The sequence below is a fragment of the Oncorhynchus mykiss genome, unplaced genomic scaffold, assembly GCF_013265735.2.
Source record: "Oncorhynchus mykiss isolate Arlee unplaced genomic scaffold, USDA_OmykA_1.1 un_scaffold_222, whole genome shotgun sequence".
Lineage (NCBI taxonomy): Eukaryota > Metazoa > Chordata > Actinopteri > Salmoniformes > Salmonidae > Oncorhynchus > Oncorhynchus mykiss.
The window spans coordinates 30,144-49,505 of NW_023493691.1; the positions used below are offsets into that span (position 1 = coordinate 30,144).

General features: G+C 40.1%; 1 protein-coding gene across 3 annotated transcripts in view; it reads left to right on the plus strand.

The window, feature by feature from the left end:
- The window catches only part of LOC118948156 (zinc finger protein 501-like), a 47,006-nt gene that overhangs the window by 21,417 nt on the left and 6,227 nt on the right, over positions 1–19,362 (plus strand). The window contains exons 1-5 of one of the 3 annotated variants that reach the window (XM_036973121.1): positions 2,113–2,232; positions 3,136–3,333; positions 4,376–4,624; positions 8,788–8,910; positions 9,528–11,410. In XM_036973121.1, coding sequence (XP_036829016.1) covers positions 2,187–2,232; positions 3,136–3,333; positions 4,376–4,624; positions 8,788–8,910; positions 9,528–10,444 — 1,533 coding nt within the window. In that variant the 5' untranslated portion in view covers positions 2,113–2,186 and the 3' untranslated portion in view covers positions 10,445–11,410. Of the gene's footprint in view, positions 1–2,112; positions 2,233–3,135; positions 3,334–4,375; positions 4,625–8,787; positions 8,911–9,527; positions 11,411–19,362 lie in introns of those variants that run through there. The other 2 variants (XM_036973120.1, XM_036973123.1) reach the window with 2 other exon arrangements.

Consider the following 19,362-nt stretch of genomic DNA (forward strand, 5'->3'; position numbering starts at 1 on the left):
TGGTGGTCCAATAGTCCAAGATTATGAGGAAAAACATAAATTAAGATCCACAACATTTATATAACTAGGTCCAGAGTATCACTGTGGCAGTGAGTAGGTCCGGAGACATGTTGGACAAAACCCACTGAGTCGATGATGGCTCCGAAAGCCTTTTGGAGTGGGTCTGTGGACTTTTCCATGTGAATATTAAAGTCACCAAAAATTAGAATATTATCTGCTATGACTACAAGGTCCGATAGGACTTCAGGGAGCTCCGTGAGGAACGCTGTATATGGCCCAGGAGGCCTGTAAACAGTAGCTATAAAAAGTGATTGAGTAGGCTGCATAGATTTCATGAATAGAAGCTCAAAAGACGAAAACGTTGTGGCATTCAAACATTGCACATCTTTTATCAAGGGGCCCAATGTGTGCCCTGAAAACACACCCCAACCAACACACCACCAGCCTGCAATGCTGACACATGGAGTGGATGCATGCAGTGGTGTAAAGTACTTAAGTAAAAGTGATTTAAATAACTACTTTAGTAGTTTTTGTAGTATCTGTACTTTACTATTTATATTGGTGACAACTTTTATTTCACTACATTTCTAAAGAAAATGTACTTTTTACTCCATACATTTTCCCTGACACCCAAAAGTACTCGTTACATTGTTTATGATTAGCAGGACAGGAAATGGTCCAATTCACACACTTATCAAGATAACATCCCTGGTCCTCCCCACTGCCTCTGATCTGGCAGACTCACTAAACACAAATGCTTTGTTAGTAAATGATGTCTGAGTGTTGGATTGAGCTCCCTGGCTATCCGTAATATAAAATGGGCGAGGGGACGGTCTAAAGTAATACTGTTACATATACCTGTTTGACAGACTAAATTATAGGCTATTATCCATAGATTCTGTCAGCCTATTCCTTCAGTCACCATTAGAGTTGAATATTTTCCCGGGATTTTACAAATGTGCCATCCTGAGTGGGGCAGCGGTCTAAGACACTGCATCTCAGTGCTAGAGGCATCACTACAGACCCTGGTTTGATTCCAGGCTGTATCACAACCGGCTGTGATTGGGAGTCCCATAGGGCAGAGCACAATTGGCCCAGTGTCGTTCGGATTAGGGTTTTCCCAGGGTAGGCCGTAATTGTACTTGTAGTTCTTTATGATAGCCACATTAGCAGCTAATTAGCATTTCATTTTTGAGCAGGTTGAGAGCCTCAAATTTCTTGGTGTCCACATCACCAACAAACTAACATGGTCCAAGCACACCAAGACAGTCGTGAAGCAGGCATGACAAAACCTATTCCCCCTACCGAGCAGTTATGGCAACTGCTCGGCCTCCGACCGCAAGGCACTACAGAGGGTAGTGCGAACGGCCCAGTACATCACTGGCGCCAAGCTTCCTGGACATAATTATATCTACAGCTGAGAAGTTTTTGGGCCTCCAAGACTTCAGACTACTGTCGCCAGAAAATGTTTCACCCTTAGTGGATCTGCACCGCGACTGCTGTGTTAATGCTTATCAGTTGCCATGTACAAAGTATCAAAATACGAAAGTACAACTTAAACCGGACTCTAAAATAATTTAAAGTTTACTATTAAAGTTAATAGTATTTTTTTTTATCACGGAAACAATTAAAAAATATGGACAAATAAATAAATAATGAAATGTTAATTATATACAGGCCCCCGTGTAATCATCTGCCAGAGAGTGGCCCCAATCGTCCCGAGCCCCAAGTAATACATTTGGCCAGATAAACTCTCACCGGATTCGGCCCGAGTTTAATCCCCGCATCCTCGGGCCACATGATGTCGGCCGAGTCTGACTCTCAGCCGGCTAGCTAGTCAGCCGGAATCCGCCCAGATCCACTGTGCTAGCTGGGGTGGGACAACATTCCACAGGCCACAATCGACAGCTTGATCAACACTATGCAAATGAGAAGTGTCCCAGGGAAGGAGGAGGAGCAGCAGGAGAGGGCGGGAGCAGCAGCAGCAGCTACCCCCTTCTCATGTAATGGGGTGGGGCCAACCCAAGGATCCCGAAATGCACGGACGGTGTTAGTGGTGGAACAGGAAGTTCCCGACAGGCACGCACCATTCTTCAGAATAAAAAAAAGCGCCAGAACTGTGCAGTCAAGAAGGTAACTTTTGTGCCCGTTTCATTTTATTACTACAGGTACGTTTAAACTTTCTAATGTTTAAACGTTCTAATGTCGAAAGAACATGTCATTCCATGCTAGGTAACAAATCCATTAAATTATTATGACGTTTGATAAAGGTTTGATGTGTTATTTTTGTGTCAAACCGAGTGGAGAACGTGGTGAAGTTAAACTTTTTTACAAGTCACGTAACTAGAGACGTTGGTGTTAGTCTTAGTGGATGTACATATTCTGCTCAGGTTAATTTGAATAAAGAATCAATTTATTTGAGATTTCCGAGCTGCATGTTATCGGTTTGGTGTAAAATTCACAAAATGGCGGCGCCGACTCGGACTGGGTCAACGGACTAAAGAGCAGACAATGTTACGGTTGCGCAACTGTTTTGAAGCTGAATGTAATGATTGTTGGTTTTCTACATGTGTACTAATATTCAGACACATGCAGTTGTTTCTATCTTTCTCTATACATTTGAGTATGGTGTGAACGGAAATACTGCTGGTTTTTGATTGAAACAACGAAGACGCGCGGTTCTTCAGGAAAATAATACATAGTTCTACCTGAAACAAACTAACCTTGTACTTCATGGTTTTTTAGTCATTTTATGTGAATTTAGGACATCTATATATTAAGTGATCTTACGTTGTGTGTCCTTTGTGTCTAATATTAATGCATCAATGTTTTCTTGTCAATCCTTACCTACCTGATCTATTGAAATGAGATCAGTTCTTGACTTGGACAAGAGTTCACCTCCAAATTTCTACTGTTTGAGCACATGTTCCTCTTATAGAATATTAGCTTAACAGTGTTGTGGAGCTCCTGCACCTAAATATAAACAGTACTGGCACCTATTTCAGTCCAAGTCAAGTACTGAATTAGATAATTGAACAAGAAGAAATATAATATATTTTTAGACAATAAAGAAGGTGCCAGAACTGGCAAGACAATAATGTTTGTCTGTTTCTCTTCTACTACTTGCTGACTCAGGTATGAGGCTAGTAACATCAACAGTGAGGACAAACCTACAGTCACTGGGTCCTGATTGTGACAGTGGAGCACAGTTTGCACAGCAGGGTCCAGAGATGGCATCAGTGAAACTGGAGGACTGCAGTCAAACACTGGAGCTGAATGTCAACATTAAGGATGAAGAAGAGGAGGAGAAGATTGGGACATCTGTTTCTCATGGTAAGAGCAGGTTCTAAGTTTGTTTCATTCCAACTTCCCACTGTGCAGGAAAAGTTGCAGTAGAACTGTTTCAATGAGATGGTAGAAGTGCCCATTATTTATATTCTAACTATGGAATTAGAATAATCATTCTAATCCCATGATTCCAAAAGTTCACCTTGGTGTTTTGATCTAAATTGCAACATTTGGTTAATAATAAGCCCTAGTATTTTTTCCCATATCGTGGCAGTGTGTAAATGATCTCAAATGCGTGCAGGAAATTGTTTTAGGTTGAAGTTGAATTGAACGGTATAAAACAATCAGAATTGAGAAAGACCCATTGAATTCATTTAGAATATAAGTGTTGCCACCCTAGGGTCACGCACTACTCATAGAGCAAATGTAGAACTTTTATTAATCAAAAACATTAAATACCGTGAAAAATGGTATGATATTTTGGCCACATCGCCCAGCCCTGTGAGAGCAAAAACCAGGCCATGAGATCGAAGGAATTGTCCGTAGAGGTCCATGGAAGGAAAAATTCACAAGCTGGTAAAATGGCAGCTCCCACTCGGTCTGCGTCAACAGACTTCAATGCAGGCAGTGAGGATGCAGCAGAGACCATTTTAAGGTCACTACTGTTTTGAAGATAAATGTAATGATTATCAGTTTCTACATGTCTAGAATATTGACACATTCAGTTTGTCTATGTATTTCTATATGGAAATACAATTGTTTTTTGATTGGAATAATACCCTGAAGAAGGTTAAGGAAAATAGTACATAGTGCTGCCAAAAACAAACTGTAACCTTGTACTAAATGGTTTTTGAGTCTTGTATGTATTTATCTACTACAGGTTAAGTATTAGCTCAAATGTATTGTGGAGCTTCTGCACCTAAATATAAACAGTACCAGCACACAAAATGAGTATCGGCAACTATTTCAGTCCAAGTCGAGCACTGAATTAGATAATTGAACAAGAAAAAATAGAATATATTTAATAGTGAATAAAGAAAGTGCCAGGACTTTGAATACACAACTTTTGTGTCCGTTTCTCCTCTAGTACTTGCCGACTCTGGTATGAGGCCAGTAACCTCAACAGTGAGGACAAACGCAGGCCTCCTCTCTCCTTCCACACTGAGTCCAAACCTACAGTCACTGGGTACTGATAGTGACAGTGGAGCCCAGTTTTCTCTGCAGGATCCAGAGATGACATCAGTGAAGCTGGAAGACAGCAGTCAAACACTGGAGCTGAATGTCAACATGAAAGATGAAGAAGAGGAGCAGAAGATTGGGACATCTGTTTCTCATGGTAAGAGCAGGTTTTAAGTTTGTTTCATTCCAACTTCCCACTGTGCAGGAAAAGTTGCAGTAGAACTGTTTCACGATGAACTGTTTCAATGAGAAGGTAGATGTTATTTCATGGTACTGAGACTTGCGTGGTTTGACACCAGTATTGCCAGCATTTGTTTTATTCACTGGTCTATCTGGAGTGATCAGAGAGTAGACTAAAGAAGTGAAGTAGACAAACTGCCAGTGTTTTAAAGTTCTATGAAATGAGTCTGTGTCGTTACTAACCCTTGTGATAGTGAGTGGGGGATGATATTGCTTCCACTTAACAGTATTTATACATAGTTTCAGGCTTGTTTTTTGAAAAACAAACGAGTAATGGTTGTTTATCCATTGGGAGCACTAAGAGAAAATTAGTCTCTTTGCCCGCGTGAACGAGGGCGCGCTCTTCGTAATTTTCCTTTCCTATTGAACATACTAGACGCCGTATGAAGTATTATCGTTTATTTAGATATTAGAGTAACTGAGAATGAATTAGTCTAGTTACCTCCCTTCCTGGTAAAGTCCTAATGGCAGGGGATTTTAATTGCTCCTGATCTAGATCGCTCCTCTGGTTTAGACACTTCCCACTAACAGAGTAGAAAGAAATGACAGCTTTTCATTAAGGACTTTAATCTATGTGAACCTTGGAGGATTCAGAACCCGAGGAAAAGGGAATATTCCCGTTACTCGTCAACATTTTAAATAATTTTCTCATACAGACTACTTTTTAGTTTCTTGCTCATTGCTTCCCAATGTAGCAGGAAGTGGATATGATAGTATTGTTCTGAGTGACCTTTCACCTGTCATTATTCTAAAGGGATAGAAAACTGGTAAAAGGATCCTCCTAGATGGCGTTTGCATCCCAGATGGTTACAGGACCCAGACGTCTTACATTATGTTGTAGTGCATATAGATGTTTATTTTACATTGAACACTGACCAAACGTCAGCGACTACCAGATGGAAGGATTTCAAAGCACATACTAGTTATGTGAAATATCACAACAAGATACATATCTAGCAAGATATGTGAAATATTACAGTATTTGTTTGAAAAGTAGGAAAGAATAGCTCCACCTATAACAGTAACGCTAGTTAGTGAAGCCTGAGACCAACGTTACAGTATGGACAGTCCAAAATAGTTGTAGATGATCCACAACACAGGGTTTTTTGCTAGTAGCTACCAAGTAACAAAGTGGCCCTCCCACATAGCGTTAACATATAGTATACCATGATACGGTTACAAACCAATAAAAGTATCAAAGATCAGAAATGAACAGCCTCCATGAGGAAAAGATGCCATTGAATATGTGCCACGTTACCCAAAGTTCCTTTGCATGCGAGTGTCAATCATATTAGCCCAAGGATATGATTTGAAAGGCCTCCATCATTCTTAAATGGAAGAAGTTTGGAACCACCAAGACTTTTTAGGAAGCTGGACTCCCGGCCAAACTGAGACATCAGTGGAGAAGGGCCTTGGTCAGGGAGGTGACCAAGAAGTCGATGCTCACTCTGACAAAGCTCCAGAGCTCCTCTGTGGCGAAGGGAGAACCTTCCAGAAGGACAACTATCTCTGCAGCACTCCGCTAATCATGTCTTTAGGGTAGACTGCCCAGATGGAAGCCACTCTTCAGTAAAAGGCTCATGACAACCTGCTTGGAGTTTGCCAAAAGACATCAAAAGGACTCCGATCATGAGAAACAAGATTCTCTGGTCTGATAAAACCAAGATTGAACTCTTTGGCCTTAATGTCAAGCATCACGCCTGGAGGAAACCTGGCACCATCCCTACAGTGAAGCATGGTGGTGGCAGCAGCATGCTGTGGGGATGTTTTTCAGCGGCAGGGACTGGGAGACTAGTTGGAAAGTACAACAAAGTACAGATAGATCCTTTATGAAAACCTGCTCCAGAACACTCAGGACCTCACAATGGGGATGACGGTTCACCTTCCAACTACCCTAAACACAAAGCTAAGACAACACAGGAGTGTCTTCGGGACAAGTCTCTGAATGTCCTTGAGTGGCCCTGCCAGAGCCCAGACTTGAACCCAATCAAATATCTCTGGAGAGATACGAAAATAGCTGTGCGGCGACACGTCTACAGAGAGGAATGCGAGAACCTCCCCAAAACAGGTATGCCAAGCTTGAAGCGTCATACCCAAGAAGACTCAAGGCTGTAATCACTGCCAACGGTGCTTCATCAAAGTATGGAGTAAAGTAAAGGTTCTGAATATTTATATAAATGTGATATTTCCGTTTGGGGGGTGGAAATGGTTCCAATCATTTTTTAGTGATTTTTAGAAACAATAAAAATAAGGGCTGCGTTTCGTGTCGGCTTACGCTGGCGTGACGTTTTGATAACCATGGAAATGTATCTCGGACAGGTGATTTACCAATATATTAGTCTCTATTTCCTCTCAGATTATAAAACGCTAATAAGCATCATTGTAGACATTAGGGGTCGACCGGTTAATCGGAATGGCCGAATAATTAGGGCTAATTTCAAGTTTTCATAACAATCGGAAATCTGTATTTTTGGGCGCCGATTTGCCGATTTTATTTTTTATTTTTTTTACACCTTTTTTATTTAATCTTTATTGAACTAGGCAAGTCAGTTAAGAACACATTCTTATTTTCAATGACGGCATAGGAACGGTGGGTTAACTGCCTCGTTCAGGGGCAGAAAGACAGATTTTCACCTTGTCAGCTTGGGGATCCAAATTTGCAACCTTACAGTTAACTAGTCCAACGCAATAACGACCTACCTCTCTCTCGTTGCACTCCACAAGGAGACTGACTGCCTGTTACGCAAATGCAGTAAGGTAAGTTGCTAGCTAGCATTAAACTTATCTTATAAAAAACAATCAATCATAATCACTAGTTAACTGCACATGGTTGATGATATTACTAGATATTATCTAGCGTGTCCTGTGTTGCATATAATCTGACTGAGCATACAAGTATTAAGTATCTGACTGAGTGGTGGTAGGCAGAAGCAGGCGCGTAAACATTAATTCAAACAGCACTTTCGTGCGTTTTGCCAGTAGCTCTTCATTGTGCGTCAAGCATTGCGCTGTTTATGACTTCAAACCTAGCAACTCCCGAGATGAGGCTGGTGTAACCGAAGTGAAATGACTGGCTAGTTAGCGCGCGCTAATAGTGTTTCAAACTTCACTCACTCTGAGCCTTGGGGTGGTTGTTTCCCTTGCTCTGCATAATAACAAAAGAACATGTCATTCCATGCTAGGTAACAAACCCATTAAGATATTATCACGTTTGGTAAAGGTTTGTTGTTTTTGTGTCAAACCAAGTGAACGTGATAAACTATTTTAAAAGTCACACAGATAGAAACTTTGGGTTTGTCTGAATGGATGTACATAATTTCTTCATGGTAATTTTAATAAATTAATTAATTTGAGATTTTTGAGTTCATTTGGCATGTTATTGGTTTGTGTGAAATCCGTGGGCTGGTAACAGGGCGTGCCCACTGTCTGCGTCAACGGACTGCAGTGCGGATGCAGAGAGACAATTTCACGATCGCACTACAGTTTTGAAGCTGAACGTAATGATTATCATGTGTAGTAATATTCAGACACAGTTGTTTCCATATTTATCTGTAAATGTTTCTATGGTGTGAATGGGAAATACAATTGGTTTTTGATGTGGTTATACAGTGAAGACAAGGTTATTCAGGAAAATAGTACATAGTGCTGCCTGAAACATACTGCAACCTTGTACTAAATCGTTTTTGTCATTTGTGAATTTAGGACATCTACTTTTGATTAAGTTCACTTACGTTTGTGTAGCCTAATTTAAAGTGTGTCCTTTCTAATGTGAATTAATTAATATTTTGTTGTCAATGCTTAGCTACCAGATCTATTGAAATGAGATCAGTGCTTGACTTGGACAGGAGCTCACCTCACATTTCTACTGTTTGAGCTCATGTTCCTCTTATAGAATATTAGCTCAACGGTGTTGTGAAGCTATTGAACCTAAATATAAACAGTACCTGCACCTATTTCAGTCCAAGTCGAGCAGCGAATTAGATAATTGAACAAGAAGAAATATGATATATTTTTAGAGAAGAAAGTCTTGACAGTTCTGTCAATTTCTAACTTTTTGTCTGTCTCTCATTGTTACTACAGGACGACTAGAATTAAGTCTGGGAACATCCGTGAAGTTGGAAGACTGCAGTCAAACACTGGAGCTGAATGTTGACATTAAAGATGAAGAAGAGGAGGAGAAGATTGGGGAACCTGTTTCTCGTGGTAAGAGCAGGTTCTCTCTGACTAAGTTTGTGTTTCATTCCAACTTCCCACTGTGTATGAAAAGGTGCAGTAGAACTGTTTCATGATGAACTGTTTCAATGAGAAGGTAGATGTTATTTCATGCTACTCAGACTTGCATGGCTTGACACCAGTATTGTCTGCATTTGTTTTATTTACTGGGCTATCAGAGAGTAGACTAAAGAAGTGAAGTAGACAAACTGCCAGTGTTTTAAAGTTCTATGAAATGAGTCTGTAGTTACTAACCCTTGTGATAGTGATTTGAAGGATGACACGCCCCTTTTTAGCTTTCAACTCTTACCCACTTTTATAATTGTTTCATTCCCCTTTTGTGTTGTACAGCCTACTGATATGAATACATACTTCACCCCTTTGGGCCTGTTTCCTCTCTATGTTTCTTCCAAGGTTCCTGCTCTTTCTGGAGTTTTTCCTGGCCACTGTGCTTCTATATCTGCATTGCTTGCTCTTTGGGAATTATAGGCCGGGCTTCTATAAAGCACTTTGTGACAGCTGATTATGTAAAAAGGGCTTCATAATATAAATTTGATTGACATGTATATCACTCCAACTGACTGGTTCTTCTGATGTTGTTCACACAGGAGACCATGTTGAGACATTCTCTATATCCAGAGATCAACAGCAGGAAGATCACAGAGCTAAGAGGTCTCACCACTGCCCACATTGTGAGGAGATCTTCCCATTACTATCAAAGCTAAAAATACACATAAGGATACACACAGGAGAGAATCTGTATTCCTTCACTGACTCTGGGAAAAGATGCACAACATCAGGGGCTCTGACAGTTCCTCAGAGAGCACACACAGGAGAGAAGCATTTCTCCTGCTCTGACTGCGGGAAGAGTTTCTCTCAATTGGCTTTCTTAAAAATACATGAACGGGTACATACAGGAGAGAAGCCTTACTCCTGCTCTGACTGTGGGGTGAGTTTCTCTCGACTCGATGCCTTACAAACACACCAACGTATACATACAGGAGAGAAGCCTTACTCCTGCTCTGACTGTGGAAAGATGTTCTCTCAACTGGGCCACTTGAAAAGACATAAACATACACATACAGGAGTGAAGCCTTATTCCTGCTCTGACTGTGTAAAATGCTTCATAACATCAACTGAGCTAAAACTTCATCAGAGAACACACACAGGAGAGAAGCCTTATTCCTGCTCTGACTGCGGGAAGACTTTCTCTCAAATGGCTTTCTTAAAAATACATGAACGTATACATACAGGAGTGAAGCCTTACTCCTGCTTTGACTGTGGAAATATTTTCTCTCAACTGGCCCACTTGAAAAGACATAAACATACACATACAGGAGTGAAGCCGTACTCCTGCTCTGGCTGTGTAAAATGCTTCATAACATCAACTGAACTAAAAGTTCATCAGAGAACACACACAGGAGAGAAGCCTTACTCCTGCTCTGACTGCGGGAAGAGTTTCTCTCGAATAGGTCTCTTAAAAACACATGAACGTTTACATAGAGGAGAGAAGCCTTACCACTGACCTGACTGTAGAAAATGTTTTAAAATAACAACTGAGCTGAAAGGTCAAGAGGGAACCTTACTTTTGCTCTTAATGTGGCAAGAGTAACTCAAGTGATAGTCACCAAGTAAAATACTACTTGAGGAAAAGTATTTGGTTGTAAATATACTTAATTATCAAAAGTAAAAGTATGCATAATTTCCAATTCCTTAAATTACCCCTACGGGATGGGTGTCCCTAAACTGGGACGGTTGTAGCTAAGGTGTGCTAGTCTGACTAGATTGACGTTGTATACAACAGCCATCTTTCCGGGACATAGACATATCTTATATGTGCAGAAAGCTTAAATTATTGTTTATCTATCTGCAGTGTCCAATTAACAGTAGCTAATACAGTGAAAAAAGACCATGCTATTGTTTGAAGAGTGCACAACAACAAACTTATCGCGCAAATGATTTGATACATTCACCTCTGAAGGTAAATAAGGTATTTTCATTCAGTCATATTGCTCTGATTTGTCATCCTGAGGGTCCCACAGATAAAATGTAGCGTAGTTTCGTCTAATAAAATCCATTTTTATGTTCAAATGTAGGAACTGGTTCTACTGGTTTTGGACACCAATTTGGCGTTTTTTTAAAAAATATATTTATTTAACTAGGCAAGTCAGTTAAGAACCCATTCTTATTTTCAATGACGGCCTAGGAATGGTGGGTTAACTGCCTCATTCAGGGGCAGAATGACAGATTTTCACCTTGTCAGCAAGGGAGATTCAATCTTGCAACCTTACAGTTAACTAGTCCAATGCTCTAACCACCTGCCTCTCATTGCACTCCACGAGGAGGCTGCCTGTTATGCAAAGGAAGTAAGCCAAGGTAAGTTGCTAGCTAGCATTACACTTCTCTTATAAAAAACAATCATAATCAATCAACTACACATGGTTGATATTACTAGTTTATCTAGCTTGTCCTGCGTTGCATATAATCGATGCGGTGCGTATCGTTGCTCCAATGTGTACCTAACCATGAACATCAATGCCTTTCTTAAAATCAATACACAGAAGTATATATTTTTAAACTTGCATATTTAGCTAAAAGAAATCCAGGTTAGCAGGCAATATTAACCAGGTGAAATTGTGTCACTTCTCTCGCGTTCATTGCACGCAGAGTCAGTGTATATGCAACAGTTTGGGCCGCCTAATTTGCCAGAATTTTACGTAATTATGACAAAACATAATGTAACAGGAATATTTAGACTAATGGATCTCACCCCTTAGATAAAATACGGAAAGGTTCCGTATTTCACTGAAAGAATAAACCTCTTGTTTTCGAGATGATAGTTTCCGGATTCGACCATATTAATGACCTAAGGCTCGTATTTCTGTGTGTTATTATGTTAGAACTAAGTCTATGATTTGATAGAGCAGTCTGACTGCGCGGTGGAAGGCAGCAGCAGGCTCGTAAGCATTCATTCAAACAGCACTTTCGTGTGTTTTGCCAGCAGCTCTTCGTTGTGCATCAAGCATTGCGCTGTTTATGACTTCGAGCCTATCAACTCCCGAGATGAGGCTGGTGTGACCGAAGTGAAATGGCTAGCTAGTTAGCGGGGTGCGCGCTAATAGCATTTCAACCGTCACTCGCTATGAGACTTGGAGTGGTTGTTCCCCTTGCTCTGCATGGCAAACGCTGCTTTGAGGGTGGCTGTTGTCGTTGTGTTCCTGGTTCGAGCCCAGGGAGGAGCGAGGAGAGGGACGGAAGCTATGCTGTTACACTGGCAATACTAAAGTGCCTAGAAGAACATCCAATAGTCAAAGGTTAATGAAATACAAATGGTATAGAGAGAAATAGTCCTATAATTCCTATAATAACTATAAGAACATTACAGAGAATTCAACTTACTGTGGGAGGAGATGGAAGGAGCTATTCAGAGTAGAGATCCACTCCCAGCCAACTTGACACGATTGTAGGAAGCATTGGAGTCAACATGGGCCAGCATCCCTGTTGAACGTTTTCAACACCTTGGACAGTCCATGCCTGACGAATTGAGGCTGTTCTGAGGACCAAGGGGGGTGCAACTCAATATTAGGAAGGTGTTCCTGATGTTTTGTACTCTGTGTATATCAGAAAAGATGGTGTGATGATCAGTTTTTAGCATTAGTTTTGGGGGGATTATTTTATTACTAAACAACTTTGTTTAGTGATAAACAGGCTATGAATCAACTACTTGTTTATTAAACTGTATTTTAATACTAGATTCATTATTTTAGTCATTGATGATGAATGTGTTTGAATAACTGTATTGAAGTTAATTGATCTGGCAGGTAGCCTAGCGGTTAAGAGTGTTGCGTCAGTAACTGAAAGGTCGCTGGTTTGAATCCCGAGCCGACTAGGTGAAAAATATGTAATTGTGCCCTTGAGCAAGGCAATTGACCCTCATTTGTCCTGTAAGTTGCTCTGGATAAGAACATCTGCTAAATGACAAAGCGATGAAAAATGTTTGTACATGAAGTTATGCAGCTGCTTTTCTTTTGTTTATAATTAAATGAAATAAACATTTTGAAGTGAAAAACTGTATATACAATACACAACATTACCACTTTGTATACCCTGGCCCGACGGACAGGCCTATTGTAGGCTAGACTATGTAACTGCTGTTGTTAGTAGCCTACAGTTTCCATGCAATATAGCATACAGTGGGGCAAAAAAAGTATTTAGTCAGCCACCAATTGTGCAAGTTCTCCCACTTAAAAAGATGAGAGAGGCCTGTAATTTTCAGCATAGGTACACTTCAACTGTGACAGACAAAATGAGAAAAAAAATCCAGAAAATCACATTTGTAGGATTATTTATTTATTTATTTGCAAATGATGGTGGAAAATAAGTATTTGGTCACCGACAAACAAGCAAGATTTCTGGCTCTCACAGACCTGTAACTCCTTCTTTAAGCGTCTCCTCGGTCCTCCACTCGTTACCTGTATTAATGGCACCTGTTTGAACTTGTTATCAGAATAAAAGACACCTGTCCACAACCTCAAACAGTCACACTCCAAACTCCACTATGGCCAAGACCAAAGAGCTGTCAAAGGACACCAGAAACAAAATTGTAGACTTTCACCGGGCTGGGAAGACTGAATCTGCAATAGGTAAGCAGCTTGGTTTGAAGAAATCAACTGTGTGAGCAATTATTAGGAAATGGAAGTACCTGCTTAAGCCAGTACATGTCCAGGCCTGCCTGAAGTTTGCTAGAGAGCATTTGGATGATCCAGAAGAAGATTGGGAGGATGTCATGTGGTCAGATGAAACCAAAATATAACTTTTTGGTAAAAACTCAACTCGTCGTGTTTGGAGGACAAAGAATGCTGAGTTGCATCCAAAGAACACCATACCTACTGTGAAGCATGGGGGTGGAAACATCATGCTTTGGGGCTGTTTTTCTGCAAAGGGACCAGGACGACTGATCCGTGTAAAGGAAAGAATGAATGGGGCCATGTATCGTGAGATTTTGAGTGAAAACCTCCTTCCATCAGCAAGGGCATTGAAGATGAAACGTGGCTGGGTCTTTCAGCATGACAATGATCCCAAACACACCGCCCAGGCAACAAAGGAGTGGCTTCGTAAGAAGCATTTCAAGGTCCTGGAGTGGCCCAGCCAGTCTCCAGATCTCAACCCCATAGAAAATCTTTGGAGGGAGTTGAAAGTCCGTGTTGCCCAGCAACAGCCCCAAAACATCACTGCTCTAGAGGACATCTGCATGGAGGAATGGGCCAAAATACCAGCAACAGTGTGTGAAAACCTTGTGAAGAGTTACAGAAAACGTTTGACCTCTGTCATTGCCAATAAAGGGTATATAACAAAGTATTGAGATAAACTTTTGTTATTGACCAAATAGTTATTTTCCACCATAATTTGCAAATAAATAAATTAAAAATCCTACAATGTGATTTTCTGGGTTTTCTTTCTTCTCATTTTGTCTGTCATAGTTGAAGTGTACCTATGATGAAAATTACAGGCCTCTCTCATCTTTTTAAGTGGGAGAACTTGCACAATTGGTGACTGACTAAATACTTTTTTTGCCCCACTGTAGACTGTTCTCTCTGCTACCGCATGGCAAGCAGTACCGGAGCGCCAAGTCTAGGTCCAAGAGGCTTCTAAACAGCTTCTACCGCCAAGCCGTAAGACTCCTGAACAGCTAATCAAATGGCTACCCAGAATATTAGCATTGCCCCCCCCCCCTCTTTCATGCTGCTGCTCCTCTCTGTTATTATCTATGCATAGTCACTTTAACACCTCCACCTACATATACATATTACCTCAATTACCTTGACTAACTGATGCCCCCGCACATTGACTCTGTACCCCCTGCATATGCCCTCGCTATTGTTATTTTACTGCTACTCTTTAATCATTTGTTACTTTAAAAAAATAATAAATAATCTTAACTGCATTGTTGGTTAAGGGCTTGTAAGTATTTCACTGTAAGGTCTACCTACATCTGTTGTATTCGGCACATGTGACATAAAATTGGATTTGATCACCCATATTCATCGTACTTCTCCAATTTCAAACCAGTGTGTCTTCTTTGTAACGAGACTGTCGCTGTTTGCAAAGAGTTCAATCTGAGATGTCATTATGAATCTCAGCATGGTACATTCAGAAGTTGATGTTCCACCCCAGATATGAAGCTGAAGTCTGATTCAGAAAGGAAGGTGGGCCTAAGGAGTGAACACCCTATGTGCTTTACAGTGGTGATTTTAGCATGTACATATTTTATTGTTATCTAACATTTATTTAACTAGGCGGTTCTTATCGACTTACACAAATCCACAAGGAGTCAGTAGAAACCACATTTGTTTAAGCAAGTCAGCCATATCAGCTATGTTTTTTAAAAATGCAGTAAATGAGGGTGAATTAGCTGCCAGACGAGGCTCCTGTGGCTGATAGCCAGGTGCAGCGGTGGTAAGGATTCACTCCATGGTGCTGAAAGCAAAGCTCTAGCATTATGTTGGACTAACTAAAATTATGTTATAAATGGTTTATTTGAGCTGTTCTTGCCATAATATGGACTTGGTATTTTACCAAATCTTCTGTATACCACCCAGTGACGTAGCTTCAGCCGGTGTGGTTGCACCAGGGCCCGTGTCGTACATGAACCCGGTGACGGGCCCAGATCTAAGGAGCCACAGACCCCCTATGTAATTTAAATTCCGCCCTACAATGGCCAATTATTAATTGTTAACGGAAGTCCATCACACCCATTATTTAATGAGAATAACTTTAATTTAGGTTATATGATAAATGATCCCACTAATGGTTTCACCAACAAAATGTGAAGCAGTGTTTAATGGGAAACAGTGTTTAAACCCTTTACAATGAAGATCTGGGAAATTATTTGGATTTTTAGGAATTATCTTGGAAAGTCCGGGTCCTGAAAAAGGGATGTTTCTTTTTTTGCTGAATTTAGATGAACTAATCATCCTTCTGGAAATCAGACTTTTAAACTCTAGACTAGGACAAGTCTGAGACCATTTTAAACCGTGTCTGAGATAAGCCATTTCAGTTATTACAGTTTAAAAGTGAAATTTATTCAAGGATTAGGCTCAATCTGTGTCCGTGGAACTGCACCATAGAGTTTACTAGATGAATGAAGTGACGATCCATTCAGACCAGCCTTACTGATTGAACTTTCATAACTACATTAGTGCAGTCGGAAGTTCTTCATGGGTGTGTAATGTCAGAATTCAACACAGCAATAGACTAGGTCATCATTTATGGAGGTTTAATTTATGAATATAATTTATAGCTAGAACCTGGTTTTACCATGGGAAACAGATTTCCCAATATTCTCCTCTTCGGCTTCAATGTTGACATTCAGCTCCAGTTTTTGACTGCATTCTTCCAGCTTCACTGTTGCCATCTCTGGATCCTGCAGTGCAAACTGGGCTCCACTGTCACAATCAGGACCCAGTGACTGTAGGTCTGTACTCAGTGTGGAAGGAGAGAGGCAGACTGGGTTTGTACTCAATGGTAATCTGGAACCTCTGGATAGGATGCTAGTCCAAAAATAAGTCTGAGCTCAACCTCCTGGTCCTCCTCTGTGCAGGCCACACCCCTCTCATTGTAATATTACGTATGAACACATTTTGAACAATGGCTTCCTAAAATGCTGTGGTGCTTACGAACACAATAGGAAAGGTGATAGATGTGGGCCATGTCGTGGAAATTTCCTCTATTTACCAAATCATGAGAGCAAACCACACACAAGTCAGAGTTAGTTATCAAAGTCCATCTTTAATTATATGAGCTCTATCACAACCCTGTGACTCAGATCAATTCAGTGTCTATCCATGAATTCTCTGAGAGTCCCTTCCACATTTCAACTGAGATCCTTTATAGCAAAGACACACACAGGATAAGACAGCATCGGCATAATTCATCGTTCAGCTTTGTCTCCTTTCTCAAACTCAGAACCATAAACCAATCCTCCATATCAACAGGCATATATCAAATCCATCCTATCTTGACAAGAGCACAGAGACACACTGACTGGCACATAGACATTGTGGAGCCAAGAGATACACGCTTGACCTCTCTTCTCTCTCCGGCCCAAACAACTTAGTCTTGACATAGAACAGATACTGCAACCCCGCCACAGTATTATACAAAAATAACATTCTGATGAGAAGTAACTTAGAAACATATGATGAATATAAAACATCTTACCTATGTTACCAACCAATTATGATTATTCCCCAACAGCCATCACAGGTGAGCTCACAGCTCTTCCACTCTGAACAATGAGGCATGGAAAGGGTAAGCTTCCTCTCTGGTTGCATTCTCCAGAGAGCTTCCTCTCTGGTTGCATTGTCCAGAGAGCTTCCTCTCTGGTTGCATTCTCCAGAGAGCTTCCTCTCTGGTTGCATTGTCCAGAGAGCTTCCTCTCTGGTTGCATTGTCCAGAGAGCTTCCTCTCTGGTTGCATTCTCCAGAGAGCTTCCTCTCTGGTTGCATTCTCCAGAGAGCTTCCTCTCTGGTTCCATTCTCCAGAGAGCTTCCTCTTTGGTTCCATTCTCCAATAGTAAGTGGGTCATACTTCAATTGTGGTAGTAATATAGTCTCTGGACTTTTGCACCATAGAAAACACTTTAAAATAATATTTTTGTTGTTGTTTTATTTCACTTTTATTTAAATATGAAAGGAGGCTAGCTAATTGGCATGTAGAGGTGTAGTGACATGTATTGGGTAGATAGACATTTAAATGGTTTAGCATGCTATGAATTAAACTAAAACCTTTTCTGTATAGATAACCCATTGACTGAGCAGCACAAATGAATGTAGAATATGAATGTCATTAGTGGATCAATGCAGGTTGCAATCAATGCAAGTTCAATGCAGTTATCCAGATACATTATTCATCAATGGCAAAAATAATCCATCTAGTTTTAAAAGACAATTTAATAAAGTGTTTCAAAGTATGTATATCATTAAAACAAAAGTCTCTTAGGGAGAGATCGAAATTGACAATTGTTACCTGGAGAAAAATGGGTTTAGTAATTTGTACATTTATTTCAGGGGAGGGTCGTGTCATTTGGAATCAATGACATGTCCTATTACTCAGGGTTTGAGAATTAGTTGCTCATTATATTGTGATGCCTCTCATCCCTGATTCTCTGCTGGATGAGCAATATCAAGTGTACCAAGTGAAGTCTCAATGAAATTATTGTTAAGTTCTGAACGAACAAGAGTAGAAACAGACGGACAACTAGTAAAAGCACAAACCAGATTTATTCAACCCGCTGGACGCTTCAGATGCAAATACAAGTACATTATTATACCGTCCAACTAGGCCGAGTCACCACTCACCCCCTCTGAGATAATCAGTCTCAATTGATAAGATGACCCAAGTCTGTTCCTCTTCCTGGTATTGTTATGGCCCTGACTGAGTGCAAAGCAGCGTGAGGTGTGTGAGATAGGACTGTGGTTAGTGTCGTTGGAGTGGGCCCCAAATTATTGTGCCATTATCCAATACATAGCCTATAATATATAGGCTACCGCACATTGCACACAGAAAAACATAAAAGCCCATCGATGCAGCGATGCTCTTTTGGGTAAATACATGAAACTAGCTCCAGTAGGCTAATCTTTGAGTGTGGACTGTATTATATTGTATTATCTGGACTGGAATTACTCACCTCTTTCATTCCATGAACTGTGGAGAGAACATGCAAATCTGGTGCATCCTACAAAGTTACAATTATAAGCTAGCAAATGTGATAATAATTTTGAAATACAATAGAGCCTATTTTACATTTGTATAATTAGTAGGCGGATGCATATGGATTCATAATATTTCCCCTAATGTTATTAGTCTAACTCCCTTTTCTATGGTTGCTTCATTCCTTCCTGACTTTCAACAGTCCTGTTGTCCTCATCTTTATTATTGTAATGACATGCTTGAATAATATACAATATGATAATATAGGACTACAATATTATAGGACTACAATATGATAATATAGGGCTACAATATGATAATATAGGACTACAATATGATAATATAGGACTACAATAATATAGGACTACAATAATATAGGACTACAATATGATAATATGGGACTACAATAATATAGGACTACAATATGATAATATAGGACTACAATAATATAGGACTACAATAATATAGGACTACAATATGATAATATGGGACTACAATAATATAGGACTACAATATGATAATATAGGACTACAATAATATAGGACTACAATAAGATATAGGACTACAATAATATAGGACTACAATAATATAGGACTACAATAATATAGGACTACAATAAGATAATATTGGACTACAATAATATAGGACTACAATAAGATAATACACGACTACAATAAGATAATATACGACTACAATAAGATAATACACGACTACAATAAGATAATATACGAC